The sequence below is a fragment of the Trichosurus vulpecula genome, chromosome 8, assembly GCF_011100635.1.
Source record: "Trichosurus vulpecula isolate mTriVul1 chromosome 8, mTriVul1.pri, whole genome shotgun sequence".
Lineage (NCBI taxonomy): Eukaryota > Metazoa > Chordata > Mammalia > Diprotodontia > Phalangeridae > Trichosurus > Trichosurus vulpecula.
This window is the reverse complement of record NC_050580.1, coordinates 82,114,421-82,133,195: the sequence shown is the minus strand read 5'-3', so window position 1 is coordinate 82,133,195 and position 18,775 is coordinate 82,114,421. Positions and strand designations below refer to the sequence as shown.

The following is an 18,775-nucleotide window of genomic DNA, read 5'->3' as shown; positions in this document are numbered from 1 at the left end:
TTCTTCTGATTCTTGACTCAAAGCAGAGTCTCCTTGGGTGAAGTGACTCACCTCTATCTTAAGGTGAGAAAACAAAATTCCCTTTCTGTCATACATAGCATAAATAAGCAATGTACAATTCTCTCATAGTCACACAGTTAAAGTTATCGGGGTGTCCCAGCTATCAACCTCAAAGTTCTCATAATAGTCATATGTAAATTACCTGCTGAGAAACAAAATTCTTTGGTCATCTCTGCCTTCAGGAAGTTTTTTTTTCTTCTGAAGGCTGCTTTCTCTCAGGCCCACCTAGAATTATTTCTCCTCAAATATTTTTCTTTAAGAGACCCTTTTGAAGATTGCCCCTCTAAACTGTGTTTCTACTGCTTTGAACAACAACAAAAAAATTGTCCAAACCCCAAAGGTAATGTACTTTACATTTATTTATTTTTTTCTTTAATTATTTATTTTTAACAGTCTTTTAAAATAATTTTTAAGTTCCAAATTCTCTCCCTCCATCCCACCCTTTCCCTACCCACTGGAAGGCAAGCAGTATGATATCAATTATATTTGTGAAATCATGCAAAACAGGTTTCTATGTTAGCCATATTATTAAAAAAAAGCAACAAAAATAAAGTGAGAAAATTATACTTCAATTGACCCCCAGAACTCATCATTTCTCTCTGCAGAAGTAGACAGTATTTTTTCATCATGACTCCTTTGGAATTTTCTTGAATCACTGTGTTGATAAGAGTATCTAAGCCTTTCATATTACATCATTACAACATATTGTTGTTACTGTGTACAATGATCTCTTGGTTCTGCTCACTTCACTGGGCATCAGTTCATATAGGTCTTCCCCTGTTTTTTCTGAAACCATCCTCCTTGTCATTTCTTATGCACAACTGTACTCCGTCACAACCATGTACCACAGCTTGTTTAGCCATTGCCCAACTGATGAGCATTCCCTCAGTTTCCAAATCTTTGCCACCACAAAAAGAACTGCTACAATTTTTTTACAAATAGTTCCTTTTTCTTTGATCTCTTTGGGGTACAGATGTAGTAGTGGTATTGCTGAGTCAAGGAGTATATATAGTTTTATAGCCCTTTGAGCGTAGTTCCAAATTGTTCTTCAGAATGGTTGGACCCGTTCACAACTCCACCAGCAGTTCATTAGTGTCCCTATTCTCCCTCATTCCCTCCAGCATTAATCATTTCTGATAGGTGTGAGGTGGTACATCAGAGTTGTTTTAATTTGTGTTTCTCTAATCAATAGTGATTTAGAGCATTTTTTGTAACTATAGAAAGCTTTGACTTCTGAATACTGTCTGTTCATATTCTTTGAATATTTATCAATTGGGGGATGGCTCTTATTTTTATAAATTTGACACAGCTTCCTATATATTTGGGGAATGAACCCTTTATCAGAGAAACTCACTGTAAAATTTTTTAAAATTTCTTCATTGTCTGTGGTACCGTTTAGCAAAATATACTTTCCCTAATTATCTCAACATCCTACATTTGTAAAATTGATTAACCACATTAAACTTAGAGTAAAAAGGAGTTTCAGGGCCAAGTTCTCAGAGTTTTGATGATGCAATTTTAACATTGCTTTACAAGTATGTCAATGCTTACTTTTTAAATCTAAAATTAATATTCTAGTTTTAAATGCTTAATTTGTACCCCACCCCCTCCTTCCCCAAGGACTTCCAGACTTTTTGGGGGGTGGGGTGGGGCAAGGCAATCATGGCTAAGTGACCTGCCCAGGGTCACACAGCTAGTACGCATCTGAAGCCGAATTTGAACTCAGGTTTTCCTGACTCCAGGGCCAGTGCTCCACCCATTGCACCATCTAGCTGTCCCTCCAGTGACACTTCTTGAAGTCTCTACCTTGTTTATAGTCTCTAATGTATCCTGGGCTTCTATCTCTTTAACGCTCACTCCTCCCATTTCTCTCCAAGACTTTAAGAATCCTCTGGCTGTATCTACTTTCTTCTGCTGCTGCTTCTTAATAGCTAATGAAGTTAGATCTCATCTAGGCCTAGTTTATACTAGTCTTTCTTTTTTAACCTTACTCCTGCTTACCTTCTCCCTCACATCATCTTCCTGTTACCTGTCCAAACAACAGGATTTACTGTTTCACTGAAGCCTGTCTGTCTACCTGCACCCTCATTATTTGCCCTTGGGTTGACAACTCTTCAAGGGTTTCCACTTGATGCTATCCTCCCTTGCCTCTCCTTTTTAAGGCCCATTCTATCAGACTCTTCCAAATTATTAACCAGAACATTCCTTGCCTTATTCCCCTCATCTTTCCTTCTGACATGAGTTGGTTCTCTTTTTCTTAGGCTGAACCTGGAGACCTTCAAATATTCACTTTTAAGGGTTCCTCTCAGTTCACTTTTTTAGCCATTTATTACTCTCAGCTACAAAGTCATCACCCCATTTACAAAGTTGATTATTTACTTAATTTTACCTTTTTGGCTAATTGTTCTAGCTCTAACTGAAATTTGTTTCTCTGTGATCCTGATTTATGTCATGAATTTCCTTCTCTCCATTATTCCACTGTTTCAAATCACATTATTTCTTCTCATTTCTCTACTCTTCCCAATTCCATGCCAAATGCTTACAAGCTATAAATTACTATATAAACAGGAGATTCTTTTTCTCTTTCTCTTGGTACTTAATGCTTTAACACCTGTCTTTAATCAAAACAATTCAGCTAAGCTGATCATCCTTCTCCATAGCTGGGACCTAGCTCTGATGTTCTGCTCTACTACAAAGACTTAAGAATCCTTCATTTTATTTTTCTTAGAGGAAAGTTCCAAGTCATTTATTTGCCAGCTTTCACAGAAGTGCAACTCTGAGGGATATGGAGCATTTTGTTAGATTTGGAATACCAAGAGAGCACTTCATAATATCTCACAGTTCAGATTCTAAATCTAAATTTTGCGAAGTCTAAAAGTTATTTTCTAACCCCATTGCCTCCTCTCTGTATCATCATTCCATTTCCTCCTACCTTTACTTCTCTCCATAGCCATCTATCTATCTATCTATCTATCTATCTATCTATCTATCTATCTATCTGTCTATCTATCTATACTGTGATTCCTTACAGTTTAGCATGTCTCAATTCATATCTTTTCCTTCTATTCATTCTCCTTCCTCTCAACCATCAGTATTTGCTAAACCCTATCATGTATTCTGCCTTATTCTAGGCACTATTAAACATATAGAAACATATAACTTGGTCCCCGGAATCAAGGGCTTTATACTCTAATTGGAGGAATCAAAATGTTTGATTGTGCAAATCTGTTTACAAATATTGATCTCTCCAGCCGTTGTCCTACGTATGAATAGAATCCCCATTCTACCTAAATGAAATGAAATCAAAACTTATTTTTTGATATCCAAACTTTATTAAAATGAATTATTTTTTTCTTTCATCACAATCCATGATGTCCACAGCAGCAAAATAGTAGCCATTGGATAGAAAATGGAAAGACACTTTACAAAAAGAGTTATATATTTCAATTTACAGAAAGTAGATCAGCTACGAAAACTGACCCAGTGGGACCTTACCAGAACCTCTCCCATGTCATCTTTCACAGAAACCCTGACCTATGGAAGGGCTAATTCCCCTGATTCATTTACACACAAGATGTTGCCCAAAATATTTTAGCTATGACTAAAGTGATAAAACTTTTTTCCTTAAAAATATTTCTTTTTGGAAATTGCCTTCAAAGACAGTTTATAAGATAAAGAACCTCAATACCTTTACCTCATTTTACACACACACGCACACACACACACACACACACACACACACACACACACACTCCACAGGTATTTCCCAACTGAATGAGTCAACTTAGAATGAATTCGGCTACTTCCTCAAAATACAGAGATTTGCCAGCATTGAGGGGATAAGAAAGAATGTGCCATAGGCGCTGAATGAAATTCCCAATAGGAATTCCAAAAGTGATTTGAGCAAAGGCAGAATCTTTAGAATAGTATCATGGTTTCCTAAGGTTAAAGGGGATAATGCTTACTTAGATGCTTAAGTTCTGGCCTAGTCACTAGAAATTCAGTCTCATTATTTTATAGTTATACTTCATGGGTACCATTATAAACCTTGTTACATAGAACAGATATGCTCCTGTCCCAGCAAACATTTAAAATGTTTTGCTGTTGTTGATATATGTCATTTCATGGAAGCTAGGGTACTATACTCCTCTCTAGACTTTGAGATAATTGGTCTAGATCTAGATCAAGTTTTCTTTACCTATTTTGTGTCACAGACCCCTCTGGAAGTCTAGTGAAGCCAATAGATCCCTGCTTAGAATTGTTGTTGTTGAGTCTTTTCAGTCATATCCAACTCTATGTGACCCCATTTGTGGTTTTCTTGGCAAAGATACTAGAGTGGGTTGCAGTTTCCTTCTCCAGTTCATTTTATGGATGAGAAAATGAGGTAAAGAGGGTTAAGTGACTTGCCCAGGGTCACAGAGCCAGCAAGTTTCTGAGGCCAGATTTGAACTCAGGTCCTCTTGACTCTAGAGTTGGCATTCTATCCACCATGCCAATTCTTAGAATAGTGACTATAAATGATTAAAGGAAATACTGAATTTTAGTTAGAAGATGTAGTTTTTTCCCATTCAAGTTCACAGTCCCTCTAAAATCTATCCATGGATCCCTTGCCAACTTGTGGACTCTAAGTTAAGAACTTGTGATCGAGATATATAAAGTTGCACTATACTTGTTTTCCTGGCCAAATTAAATGGCAGACTATATGTTTCAATGACAGATTTTTAAAAGTGTGAAATAATTTGGTTATGTGTTGTTTTGTGTTTTAATATTTACATGCATTGAATTCATATTTTTAAAATTTTAAGTGATTTACATAGCACATTTATTTAAAATGTTTTTTTTTGTTTTAACATTAACACATAAGTGAATTACCAGAGCATTGTTAAATATTGTTTAGTTTAATTCTGTTATCTAAAATGCAAAAGAGAGAATAGGGCTAAATAATATTAACAATCGTACAGTTCATTCAGCAGCTAGACACATAGCAAATGAAATAATAATGCACGTCACATTGTTTATAAGCCTTAAAGAACCTCTTTGCTATTCCTCCCAAAAGATACTCCATTTCCCAACCCTCTGCAATTTTACTAGATTTCCCAGGGTCTGGAATTCTCTCCCTCCTCATCTCTCCCCTCCAGTTTCCTTGACTTTCTTCAAGTCAGCCAAAATCCCACCTTCTACAAAAAGCCTTTTCTGGTCTTCCCGAATGATGGTACCTTCCCTACCAGATTACCTCTAATTTATCCTGTATCTGCCTCATTTGTATGTAATTGTTTGCATGTTGTCTCTCTCCTCAGATTATGAGCTCCTTGAGGACACGAACTGTTTTTGCCTTTCTTTGCTTTTCTAGCACTTAGCATAGTACCTGACATACAAGTGCTTAATAAATGCTAGTCAATGAGTTGAGGGAAAAAAACCCAACAAGAAACAAAAAACAATTGTAGAGATGAAAGGAATGATGTATTTGAAGGAATGTAAGCAATAGCAAAAAGGATGCATAAGTCATTCCTTTCCTCTCTAGGAAGTGCCTTCCAGGGATACCCAGGAACTAGTTCAGGTGATTCGTTGACCGATGGATATGCATGAGGCCATGAAGCCTCTCTCTCTCTGTGTCTCTCTCTGTCTGTCTGTCTCTCTCTCTCTCCCTCTCTCTCTCTCTCTCTCTCTCTCTCTCCCTCACTCTCTCTCCGTCTCGCTCTCCCTCTCCCTCTGTCTCTCTCTCCTCTCTCTCTGTCTCTCTCTCTCCTCTCTCTCTCTTTTTGCATACATATGTGTGTATATGTACACATGTACATATATATATATACACATATATGTAAATGGGTAAGCAGATACAATGATCCTTTATAGACAAGGTCTCAGTGGCCTCCTGAATGTGAACGGAAGCTTATGACTAATTATTTAAGACCCAATCTAGCAAAGTGAAGTGGCAAATGTCACAAAAACTTTTCTTGCCTAAAATAAACTAGATAATTGAGGGGAATGGAGTTATTTTGGTGAATTATATGTACGGCAGTGCCAATTCTTCAAACTGATTCATTAGTCAAGACATGAATCAAACAGAGAATATTCAAAAATATAGCTCATGGTTTCCAAAGGCTTATATCTAAGTAAATTATGAAAATGTGGAAGTGGAGAAAATGACTTAAAAGCTCATCTTTTTACCTACGTTCCCTTAATAAAACATCATTTTCTGGATGACAGAGCACAGAATTTTGACATCCCAGGGTAGTGGTTGGCACAGTGTGAACATTTGCTAGCTTTTAAAGGATGATGACAATTGAAAATGAGAGGCTAGAGGGAGGCTGGTGGCAATTTAATCTTCCTCTTGACTCTAGAGAGGGCCAGGTAGAGGAGCTGTGGAATACCAAAACCCACCACTCTTGTTTCTAGGGCCTACATGTTTTTAAAAGAACCCACATACTTAGTGAAAAGCCTGGCTTTCTGAAACAGCTGAGTTCTGCCACTAAGTTTCTCTTTCCTTTTACCCCGACCCAGAATTGGATGGAACAATCATCTCCACCTCTAATTACTTCTCCATCCTATATTCTCTGAGACACTGGCCCCTGTGCCAGTCAGGTCTCTGACCTCTGTCTTCTGATCCTTCCCTTCTCCATTAACATTCTCACTCTTCACCCAGTCACCCCAGTCCTGAACTATTCTTACACCTCTGACTTTCCCTCAATCAAAATGGGTTTTAAAGACAGAACTTCAAAGTACATGCAGCACAGGGTAGTTGTGCTCTTCAATTTTTAAAGTGCTCCTCAAATTTTAAAGTACTATAAAAATGCAAGTAGCTGTCATCATCATCATCATCATCATCATCATGACTAGATTATGCATTATCAGTCCTCTAGTTCCCTCAGGAAAAGATCAACCAAAAAAAATGAAGTTTATTTTTTAAAACATCAAAAAACTTATTGTTACCTTTTGTTTTTATGTCATTTATTTCCACTTACACCTGTAACCCTGTCCTACCCAGAAGGCAAACTAGTGTACTTTGAAACGCACGTCTAAATTTATCACAAATATTTAAGACTATGTTCAAATTCAATGCTGTACACAAAGTCCTTCACTTACTCACAAATGCGCCACTTGGACTCCTTATGGTCCATCCAGATTATGGAAAGCCTTGAAATGTAGGTAGGAGTTGGTTCCTTGAAAGCCAAGCATGATGTGATGAAGGCCTAGGCCAGTGTGGTGGGAGCAGGAAAGGCTGAATCTGAGACACAGCGTAAAGGTTGATGGAGAGAGAGGAAAGACAACTATTAATGCCTGAGAGACTGAAGTAAAAGCCATGGCTTTAATGGGGAAGTAGGGAAGGATTTGGACAAGATGATTATAAACCAGATTCTTGTTCAGGCACAGGTTGGATTAGGTGGCCTCTGAGCAATCCTGTCATTCTGTGAATTCCTTACCAGGAACTACTACTGCTTTTCTGCCACTGATGTCCTCACCTCACACAGGTGGCCCAACACCCCTCTTTCCCAGACCCCGATCAGCTCCTCTGGGAGTTGGCCTGCAGGAGAAATAAGAGATCCTAGAAGCAGGGGCAGTTATGCTTTAGTGACTTGTTTTTCTGCTTTTCCTACTTTCTGCTCATCTATTCTTTTATACTGCTATAGACTCCTAACCCCTGACCATTAGGCTTGGGCCAAATATTTTCCCCTTACCCTCATCCCCCTATAGAATTTTCTTTTGTTTCCAACAGCCACTAACTCCTGATAAATGTGCCCACTCATCAATTCCCTTCTTGGCCCTTGGCATATTAGGCTCTGTACCTTTCCTCCCTTCCTGGCTCCTTAACTTGACCAGTTACCTGCTAGATACCCATACCCTGCTGCTAATATATGTTTAGGGTATTGTTACATCCAAGTGGAGATGGTCTTTAAGCAGCTAGTGCTATGTGGGACTGAAGCATGGGTTGGGGATTGGAGCTGGAGATGTAGATTTTGGAGTTAGAATTACAGACTCTAGAGTTGGTTTAGAGTTGGTGGGAAGATTAGAGATTATCTTGGTGAATCAAAGTCAGAGGAGATAAGCATACTCATAGCTGAACTCTTGAGAGTTGGAATAGGGCTTAGAAGTCATTTAATATTTAATCCCAAAGTCCCTCCTATGGTATCCCTTATGATCATTCAGCCTTTGAGTATTCCCAATGATGAGGAATTCACTATTGAAGCAGGATATTCCCTTTGAAGAGGGCTCTAATTATTATAAAGTTCTTATTTATGTTGACCCCAAATCTGCTTCCCTGTAACTTCTACCCGGTAAGCCTGATCCTGCTCTCTGAAGCAACACAGAAGAAATTTACTCCCTCTACTATTTAATTTTTTTTCAATATTTCAAGATGACTATTATATCTCACCTTATTCTTCTACCCTCCTGGCTCGGTGATCATACTTCCTTCAACTGTTTTTCATGTGGCATTGTTTCTTGACTCCTTATTATCCCCATGGCCTTTTGGCCACACTGTAGTTGTCAAAATCTCTCTTCAAATATGGTACCCAGAACTGAACACAGATTTAGAGATGTAATCTGACCCCGCCCCCCAGATGTGAGCACCCATCCTTGTTTTCAGCAGCTCCTCCAATCTGCTAGAGTTAGTGGGACAACTTGAAGCAAATATAGATCAAAACTTGCAGGTTTTGTACAGAAAATCCAAGTCAATCTATATGTTAAGTTAATTTACACCTTGCACATATGACAAATTGGCTGTTAAATGGACAGGGATTTATGAAGGCATCTATTACACAGCATTTTTTCATTATATTAGAAGTGTTATGTCCATACTAACAAAGCAATGTTTGTTCTCTGTTGGTTAATGGCCCAAGCCACAACTTCATCTCATAGACATGGACATTTTAATGAGTATTGTTTCAGTGGACTTCTACCTATAATTCATGGATGACAAATACAAAAATCTGCCCAATTCTCCCCATTGTTCTGGGTAACATGTAATTCCTGAGTACAGAAGGAAATTTTTCTTCCCATCTACTTCCCATCTACCCTCATACTGAGCTCATTTGGCTGCTGGCCAGGGCATTTTTGTAAACACTCCCTAAGAAGTGGGCACAGGAGCATTAAAATAAGAGATATCGTAGAACTGCCCCAGAGGAAGATTCCAGGCTTATGCAAGCTATGTGGCAAATCCTCCTCACTCTTGTACAGAAGAGCAATGGACAGGTAACAGAGATATCATTTGCTCCTACAGAACATAGAATGAAAACCAAATTTTATCCCCACTCTTAGTCAACAAACATTTAAATGTTTGCTATGTGCCAGGCACTATGCTAAGTGCGTAGATAAAGACAGGAGATAGCCCCTATTCTCAAGGACCTCACGGTCTGTACAAACTCATGGAGGCCTGCCTTTGCGGGTTTGCATGAGAGTAGTTTTCTGCTCTATGAGTCAGAGAAGGAAGTTCATTTGTACAGTATTAGTATGTAGTAGGAGTCTCTTAGGGTATAGGTATCAGAGGACTTCATCAAAACATTTTACAAGTCAGCAATGTTAGATCAAGCTTTTTTGATGTCATTATGTTTGAAAGTCATGATCTGATCCATTTTTAAATCTATGTATTATAATAATGTGTATCATAACAGGTACTTAGCACATATTAAGAACCCTTTTTTGGCATAGGGGTGGCTAGGTGGTACATGGATAAAGTGCTGGGACTGAAGTCAGGAAGACCTGAGTCCAAATCTGACCTCAGACACTTACTAGTTCTGTGTCCCTGAGCAAGTCACTTAACCCTGTTTGCCTTAGTTTCTTCATCTGTAAAATGAGCTGGAGGAGGAAATGGCAAACCACTCCAGCATCTTTGCTAAGAAAACTCTAAATGCAGTGATGGAGAGTTGGACACAGCTGAAAATGACTGAACAACAAAAAAGTGCCATAAATTCCCACTATGTGCCAGGCATGTTTCTAGGTGCTAGAGATATGATAAAAATGAAACAGTCCTTGCCTTCAAGGAACTTATATTTTATGAGAGGAAATGGAATGCACATGTATGAGTATATGCAAAATATGTAAAAATTAAATATAAGGTAATTTCAAGGGGGAGGCAGTGACTAAGGGAATTAGGAAAAGGTCTCATGGAGAAGGTGGTGCTTGTGCTACACTTTGAAGGAAACTGATTTCTAAGAAGCAGAGGAAAGGCATGTAGATAGGAGATGGAATGTTATGTATGAGAAATAGCAAGAAGTCCAGTTTTATTGAAACATAGAGCACATGGAGGAGAGCAACACATAAAAGCCTGGAAAGGTGGGTTGGAGCCAGGTTTTAAAGAGCTTTAGAATATCTTGAAAGAAAATAACTAAAATGGGCTAGAACTTTATTCACTTTATGTAAACTGATACACTGTACTATTTACGTCCACAGAGGATAGTATATAGAACTGTATTTAGAAAATTTAACAACCTCTGTTGTCTCCAAAAGAAAGGTGAGATGAAACATCTGATCCTGAAAGTTGATATTAAAAAATAACAGCATATTTTTTTAAATCAATCAACAAGCATATATTAAGTACCCTCTATGTGGCATAGGGACATAGTGGTCAGACATGGTTGGTGCATGCCTGTAGTCTCAGCCTCTAGCTGAAGAGGCTAAGGCTGGTGGTTCACTCAGACTCAGATTAATGAGCTGCAGTAGGACTAAAGCTGATTGGATATCTATAACTAAGTCTGACACCAATTTGGGAGCCTCTAGAGGCCACGTTCCCCAAGGAGGGGCAATCTGGCCAAGGTCAGAAAAAAAAACCAGTTTAAACCTTTTGTGGCAACTTATATTAGAATTGGACCTGTAGCTGCTGTGCTTCTAGTTCGGGCAAGATAGGGAGACCTAATATTTTGTTTTTCATGGCATACAGCATCACGTGCTACAAATCTAGAACTTGGAAGTATTTGTTAACACCACATGTCGAGTTTAAAGACTATAGTGCTTGTTACTGCCTTATCCAGTGGACATCATTCATCTAGTCCCCCAAGATTTGAATGTAATGTTTGTTTTTTATCATGTAAATATTTAGGCCAAATTCTGCCCACAAATGTCCAATTTGTCAGTCTCCTTGAGAACTGATTGGGCAGAAATAGAACACGTAATGGGAGTTGTTTACTTGGAATGTCTGATTTGAAATTACTGGCATACTCTTGGGCAATTTTGCACAATAGCAGGACTGGGAGCAATTTCCATGCCTGTCTTTATCTTTCCCTCCTCCATCTTGACCACTGGAGAATGTGTCAACATCAGACAGATCAAAGGTCCCCAGCTGCAGAAAGCTGTTAGAGATGGTTACAATGGACTTAGTCAGTGGCGACCAGTCTTACTATTTTCTGAAACCATGAGGTGAAATCTTAACTAGGTTGTCCCTTAGAGAACAGACGTTGAGCTTGTACACAGTCTTTCTAGCTTGGTAGAACCTGACAGAGCCATCACCAGAGGTTTGGCCATGGATGAAAAATATTTTCAATGAAGCCAACTTACAAAACAACAGTCTGCAAAAGCATAGAGGGGGTGTGATCTGTGCCAGAGGAAGCAGGCTCACTGATGAAATCTTGGTCACCTGAAACATTGAAATGTTAGATTATGGGGTGAGAAGTCATTATATAAATCCCTTAAATTTTTCCCCCACAACTTTGGAGCTAAAACAGATACCACTGTTTATGTTACCACAGGGTGCAAGGGATTTCCTTTACCCTGTAAACTATCTTCCCCATCCTATCCACCCTCGTACACTAGCAAGCCAGGTCTTGGCTCATTAATGCTCTCTGCAGGTTTCAAACTTGTGTAATCGCTTTGTCTTGCTCCCCTAAATCCCACCCCACCCCCCATCAAAGAGTAGAGAACAGTTTCTTTCACCCTATTCTTTTCTCTGCTTTCTGATAACAGTATATCGACTTTTTAGATATTTAAAGGGGAAATGACTCTGAAACACTTCAAGAAATCGCACAAAGTAGGAGAAGGGTACAGTGATAGACAGAAACAGCTGACAATTCACAAAGGTTTCATAGTTCAGTCTTGGTCCTCTATCAACTAATGACATTTGCAACTCCCCCTAGAGCCCTCCTGCCTAGGTCATAGGATTTTAAAGCTCTAGTGCACCTCATAAATTATTGATGAGCAAACTGAGACCCAGAGAGATTAAGTCACTTTCATAAGGTCACACAGAAAGTAGCAGAGCTGAGATTTGAATCCAGCCCTTCATATCCTAAATTCCAGGCTCTTTCCACTAGACTGGGGAGGAAGGGAATCCAGGTTGAAGAAGGCAAGTAAGGATAATACCAGAATGATACTATAAAGCTAAGAGAGACTAAATCAGTGTGGTGCTAAGAATTCCTTGAGAAGAGCAGACCCCCAAATGGCAAGACAGCTCTACTTTAAGGCTGTAAGTGAGCTGCTAGTTATATGACCCGTCTCAGTTTATCCTCCTCCCTTCCAGTGAGTAAGGAGTGGCCCTCTCTAGTTGTAAAATAGAAACAGATGGAAACAAAGCCCTTTTTCAGACACTGAAAGGGATAGGATATTTGTGTTAGGGAATCCAAATGATCTCCGCTTTGTGATAGGGGAGATGAAAACACCAAAAGAGAAAACAGATTTTGTTCATTGTTTCATTGTTTCTGGGGAGTGATTATATTGCCACTGCTCCTCTGTAGCATTTGTAGTAGGAATGACCACATTATGAACCAAATTAGATTTATAAAACCTCCAGTGCTGGAACAGCTCTTACAGGTGATGACCATCTACCCTAACCTGATATAGTAATGCTCTTTACAACAAACTAGATGAAGAGGCAGTTATTCAGCTTCTCTTTAGACATTGCCAATGATGGGAAACTCACTATCTTTAGGCAACCAGTTTTTGGATAGCTGTAATGATTTGGAAATTCTTCTTTAGTCTGAGACAATTTTTTTGTTCTCTTTACTCCCCCGTGTTCCTAATTCTCCCCTCTCGGATCATACATTGTAAGTCTTCCATGTTAGCCCTTCAGGTCTTTTGAGAACAACAATCAACTCTAATCCTCCCCCACTTAGGTTTGGCTAAGGTCATGTCTAAGTCCTTTCTTTGGTAGTAAGATAGCCCCATGCTTCTCCTCTTATAACATGGCCTTAGTCATACCAGTTGCCCTTCTCTGTACATTCTCCAGTTTGTCAATGTCACTCTTTAAAAGGCTCTTGGAATCTATGGTAACTCAAGTCTAATTCCATGGTGATGAGATTTGGTTGCCCTTCACAGTCTTCTGTACTTTTGCTATCCCAGGTTTCAATATGGCACACAGGAGTCCTCTCTTAGGCAAAGACTTTTTTTCTCAGCTGCCTGGCTCTGTCATCTTGCATCATTTCACCCTTCGCCCACTGGCTGAGGATACTGAAAGCCTATCGTGTATTTGCCCATCCCCACCAAAGTCCCAATAAGAAATGAGCCCTCCTTATATATTCCCAAAGTTCTCTCTCCCCTGAGCTTACTGTCTCATTCCCCCACTCTGGAACTCTGCACGGTCTGGCTCCGGCCGAAGCAGCTCACCTTTTCTTGCCCACCTTCCACCTCTGCCCAGTCTCTGGAAACAGGTCACATCTTTCAGTGGGTTGAGTGCTTGACAAACTATTGACATGTAGGCCTTGAGGCATGGCCAAGATAGACTCCCCCAAATCTGACCCTCCTACTACAGAGGCTTCTTCTCCCAGATGCTCTCGCTCCCTTGTCCTAAACCTATATTCCCTAAGTGAATCCACCCTTAGGTCCTCACTATTGGCTGAGCTGAGGTGAAAGACAAGCCAAAGAACTAAGAGAGGCTGGCCACTTTCCTTAGTCCTCAGTTAGGGATCCAATCACTTTCTCTTTTTAGGGTCTAGTACCATCATCCTCATTTAGGGCACCCTCCACCCCCACGCTCCCATGGATCCCTAAAGCCACTAGTAAGAACTTAAGGCTTATTGAAATAGCAATATAGTCTTACCCCGTGACCTACTAGAAATACTTCATTGCCCTGTTGTTGTTCTTTTGTTTATTTCTTTTTCAGATAATAATGGAGCCCTTGGGCTTAAAACCATGGGAAAAAAGTAAATGGGGGCCAGATTGGGAGGGGAAAAGCTGGGGGACTAATCAAAACACTTTAAGGAAAGGACATAAGAATCACAGAATCTTAGAGCTGGAAGAACATTAAGAGATCATATGGCACAACTTTCTCAGTTTTACAGAGAAGGAAACTGAGACTCAGAGAAATATATTGACTTGCCCTTTGTAGCATTACTAACAGAGTTGGGAGCAGAACCCCAAGGCCAAGGCCTTTGCTTATTCTTTTACCCCACAGTGTCTCTGAGAGTGGAGGGCTCAAACTGACAACCCTGAACCCGAGCCCTCTAGTGACTGAGCTAGTCATTTTGACAAAAGAATTGACGGAATCAGACCGACAGTTCACTCAAATCACAACTCTGTTTCTGGCAAGGACACCCAGGAACATCTTGCGGAAAATCATTACTGTCCTCCTTGTTATTAACCTTACAGATTAGGGACATTCCCCAAACATTCTAGCTTCTATCTGAAACCATTATGTCATCTATTAGTTTAACTAGAAATCTTTTTGAAGCTACATTTGAAGCTCCATACCACCTTTGGGGGTATGAGTTCCAGCAACTTACCACCTCGATTCTTATCTCACAGTATTGTTGTATGGAAAGGTTCTATAAAACTTGAAGCAACATAGAATGTGAGTTATTATTTTTTAAAGGAACTGTGATTTAATTGCCAAGGAACTTCTAGTAAGTAATCTCCCTCTCCCCAATTTATAGTCAGTCAATAGGAGGTGCCCAGGGCACTGAAAAGTTAAATGACTCACCTAGTGTCACACAGCCAATGTATGTCTGAAGCAGGACTTGAATCCAGAGCTTCCTGACTTGGAGGCCTGCTCTTTACCCCTATGCCAAGTGGCTTCTTCCGGAGTAATATCATTACTACGTAAAAATAGCACCCTTTTTGTCTTCAAGTTTCCATTTCAGAATATCTGAAATATTCTTTGAAGAGCTCTCCATTGTGTTGTGGTTGGCAGTGTATATTACATTTCATAAGTGGCTTTTAAAATGTTTCCTGCTGATTCTGAAAGTGGATGTCAGTTTGTCAAAATGCCAGTGGTACTTGCATTGTTTAAGAAGAAAATGGGCTTATGTTTCTTTTTTTTTTTTTTTGCTTCATCCTGCATTTTATACTTGACTTCCCTCTCAAAAAAAATGTTTAATTATTACTTAACTGGTACAGATGGCTTGGCTGCTCATCTTCTCACCTCACCACTTAACATGCCTCCTTATTGGTTCATCCCTGGCCAACTGGTCAGGAACCCCACTGACTGTTGCTCTGGTTGTCAGAAATCCCAAGCAGAGGAATCTCTGGAATAATTTTCTCCTCCAAACTATAGGTTTGCTCACTGAGTGGTCTCGCCTGCCTCAAATGTAATTTGAACTGTAACTGCTGAGCATAAGGATAAATGTCTCTGTGCAGTGAGGGCTGTTAATTGTGGGGTGTGTTTGTGTGTGTGTGTGTGTGTGTGTGTGTGTGTGTGTGTGTGAAAGAGACAGAGACAGGGAGACAGAGACAGAGACACAGGGTTTCAGAGACACAGAAACACAGAGACAGAGACATACAGAGACACAGAGAGGGAGAGACAGAGGGAGAGAGAGACAGAGAGAGGGGAAGTGTGTGTGTGTGTGTGTGAGAGAGAGAGAGAGAGAGACAGAGAGAGACAGAGACAGAGAGACAGAGACAGAGAGAAAGAGAGAGAGAGAGAGAGAGAGAGAGAGAGAGAGATACAAAGAGACACTGGCAGAGACAGGGACAGGAAGAGAGACAGAGACAGAGAGAGAGAGAGAGAGAGAGAGAGAGAGAGAGAGAGAGAGAGAGAGTGTGTGTGTGTGTGTGTGTGTGTGTGTGTAAGACGGGGAGGGAGATGGATCAGCACATGTGCCACAAGCTTTTTATAGCTAGACCATTTGGGACTACAAAAACTGCTTCAGAAATTACCCAAAGGACTCCATCCTAAGAGGCAGCCAGCAGGTGTTTTCCATACTGAGCTTCCCCCGGCACAGGGATCAGAGGCGGCAAACCTGGTGACTGTGGCCACTCTCACAGTCTCAGATCTTCAACCCTATCTCTTCTCTGCAGGTTGTTCACATCCAACTCCTTTGACGTGATCAGCGACGACGCCTTCACCGGCCTCCCTCACCTCGAGTACCTGTAAGTGCGCCTCTTGGGCTTCTCGTCACAATTCAGTGCGCGAGCTTCCCAGCTGCTGTCGTTGTTTGACTAAAAAGTTATAACCTGTTGCAGATTCATAGAAAACAACAACATCAAGTCAATCTCAAGACATAGTTTTCGGGGCCTAAAGTCCTTAATCCACCTGTAAGTACAGAGGTTGCGTGTTCCTCCTCCTTCTTCTTCTTCTTGCTGATTGAATATTCAGTCAACTCTGATTATTTGTGTAGGGATCATCCGGGACGTTATGGGTTATTTTAAAACCTGGACCATCCCCTGTCCTCACTTGCATCTAACATGCATTCATTTGTGTGTTCTCAAGTGATTAGAGATTAATTTGAATATTAAACTAAGGAATGTGATCTGGAAGGCAGTCTCTTACAAAGAAATCATGAGGAAAAAAAATCATATTGGGGTTGCCAAAATCACTGCCCACCTCCAACAGCATGGGTGATTGAGGATCGACCATTTAAACCTTCGACTTTGCTATTATTCTCCTATCCGTGTAAACCTGAACTCGGTATTAACTCACATAAAAAATGTAACCAAGTAAACAAGGGCATTGAAAAAGTACAAAATAAATTCCTCCTCATGGTTGCTTTTTCTGAATGATGCCAAGCAAACTTGTTCTAGACGGAATTTATAATCAAACCAACAACTCTATTGGTGCCTCATAGAGGCTTCCTCAGTAAGTGAATTCCTTGGAGAGTCACCTGAGCCTCCAACTGCATCCTGGAATAAAGAGATAAGGTTTTAGAGTAGGGAGGGACCTTGAAGATGCCCTGGTCCAGCCTCCTCCTTTTACAGATGCTAATGAGAGCTGACATTCTTCTACTGCTTTAAAGTTGCATGCTTTATTTTCCTTTGGTAGGTAAGGTAAGTCCTCTGGGCATTATCCCCATTTTAGAGATGAGGAAAATGATGCTTAGCTTAAATGACTTGCTCATAGTCGCCCAACCAGAATGTGCCAGAACTGGAATTCAGACCCAAGTGACTTCAAATCTCTTGTTTTATATTCTACAACTGATCGCCTCTTCAGGAAGAGCCTAGGACCCCAAGCAGAAATATGACTTAGGACCCAACATGTTAAAAGTTCATATTTCAAGATAAATTTGGAAACAATATCTAAAAGTAAAAATGCAAACAAGGCCATAATTTATTAATTCTTCACTAATGCAAATATATATACTTCTCCACAGTAGGTACTATTTCGTGGGGCAACTAGGTGGCACATTGCATAAAGCACTGGGCCTAGAATCAGAAAGACTTGGGTTTAAATCCAGCTTCCATCACTTACTACCTGTGTGTCCCTAGACGAGTCACTTAACCTCTGTCTGCCTCAGTTTCTACATCTGTAAAACAGGGATAAATAATAGCAGCTACCTCCCAGGGTTGTTCTGAGCCTCAAATGAGATATCTGTAAAACAGTGCCTGGTGCATAGTTGTACTTAATGAATGCTTCCTTCCTTTTGTATAAACGTTTTCTTCTTTTTATAGATATAATAAATAGAAGTGGCTGGTTGGCCCCTTAAATAAAGTAATGGACCTGCAGTCAGAAAGACCTGATTTCAAATCCAGCCTCAGGCACTTACTGTGTGACCCTGAGCAAGTCGCTTGACCTCACTTTGCCTCAGGTTTCTTATCAGTAAAACGAGAATGATAACAGCACGGACCTCCCAGTATTGTTGTGAGGGTCAGATGAAATAATATTTGTAATACCTTGAAGTGCTATATAAATGCTAGCTTTTATTTTTATCTCTAACACCTAGATTGTGCCTAGCACTCAGTAGATACTTAATAAAGGTTTCTGACTGAGTTGAATGGGACTCTAGATAGAATTATGAGGTACATGTGGTTTTTACACCTCAGCAGTTGGTCTGAGCATAACTCAGCGAGCTGATGATAGAGCAGGCAGTAACACTGGAAGTCATTAGATATATTTTTCTCCATCTCTTCCCCTATTCTGATTCAATACAAACAGAAGGTCTTAAGTTGCACTCTGAAGATGCCAAGTACTCACTGCTGTTCTGGAAATGTCTGAGTAACAATGGAGGCTAGAGAGTGCTCACTCTGCTCTGTGGTGTCTCCCGTCTTCCCTCGCTATGGTGGTGGGGATGGAGGAATGAGGGAGGGCAGGAAGGGGAAGGTTGAGGAAGGCTTCCAGCTGGGACTTGAACATCCCCAAATAAATAGAGCACTGCCCCAAATACTCTAAAGCGACTACAGACCTGAATGGAGGGAGTCTTATGACTTTAACTGGGAACACATTCCATCCAATTCAGTCTAACTCAACAAAGCCAACTATGTGCTCAACAGGAGGGACAAAAGAAATACGAGATGGTCCTTGCTCTCCAGGAGCTCATAACCTAATTAGAGAGTGACCAGGCAGCAAAGGGCTCTGGAACACCATGGCAGGCAGGACCCGCTGTGAAGGTTCCCATTCACTCAGCCTACATGGAAGGCAGGCTCTGGACCC

The 18,775-nt window shown here is 40.3% G+C and overlaps 1 protein-coding gene across 2 annotated transcripts in view; it reads left to right on the top strand.

The window, feature by feature from the left end:
• Positions 1 to 18,775, top strand: part of LGI1 (leucine rich glioma inactivated 1) — a 57,409-nt gene that overhangs the window by 13,435 nt on the left and 25,199 nt on the right. Inside the window, exons 3-4 of one of the 2 annotated variants that reach the window (XM_036734162.1) lie at positions 16,210 to 16,281; positions 16,375 to 16,446. In XM_036734162.1, the coding sequence (XP_036590057.1) occupies positions 16,210 to 16,281; positions 16,375 to 16,446 (144 nt within the window). The remainder of the gene's footprint in view (positions 1 to 16,209; positions 16,282 to 16,374; positions 16,447 to 18,775) is intronic. The other variant, XM_036734163.1, reaches the window with a different exon arrangement.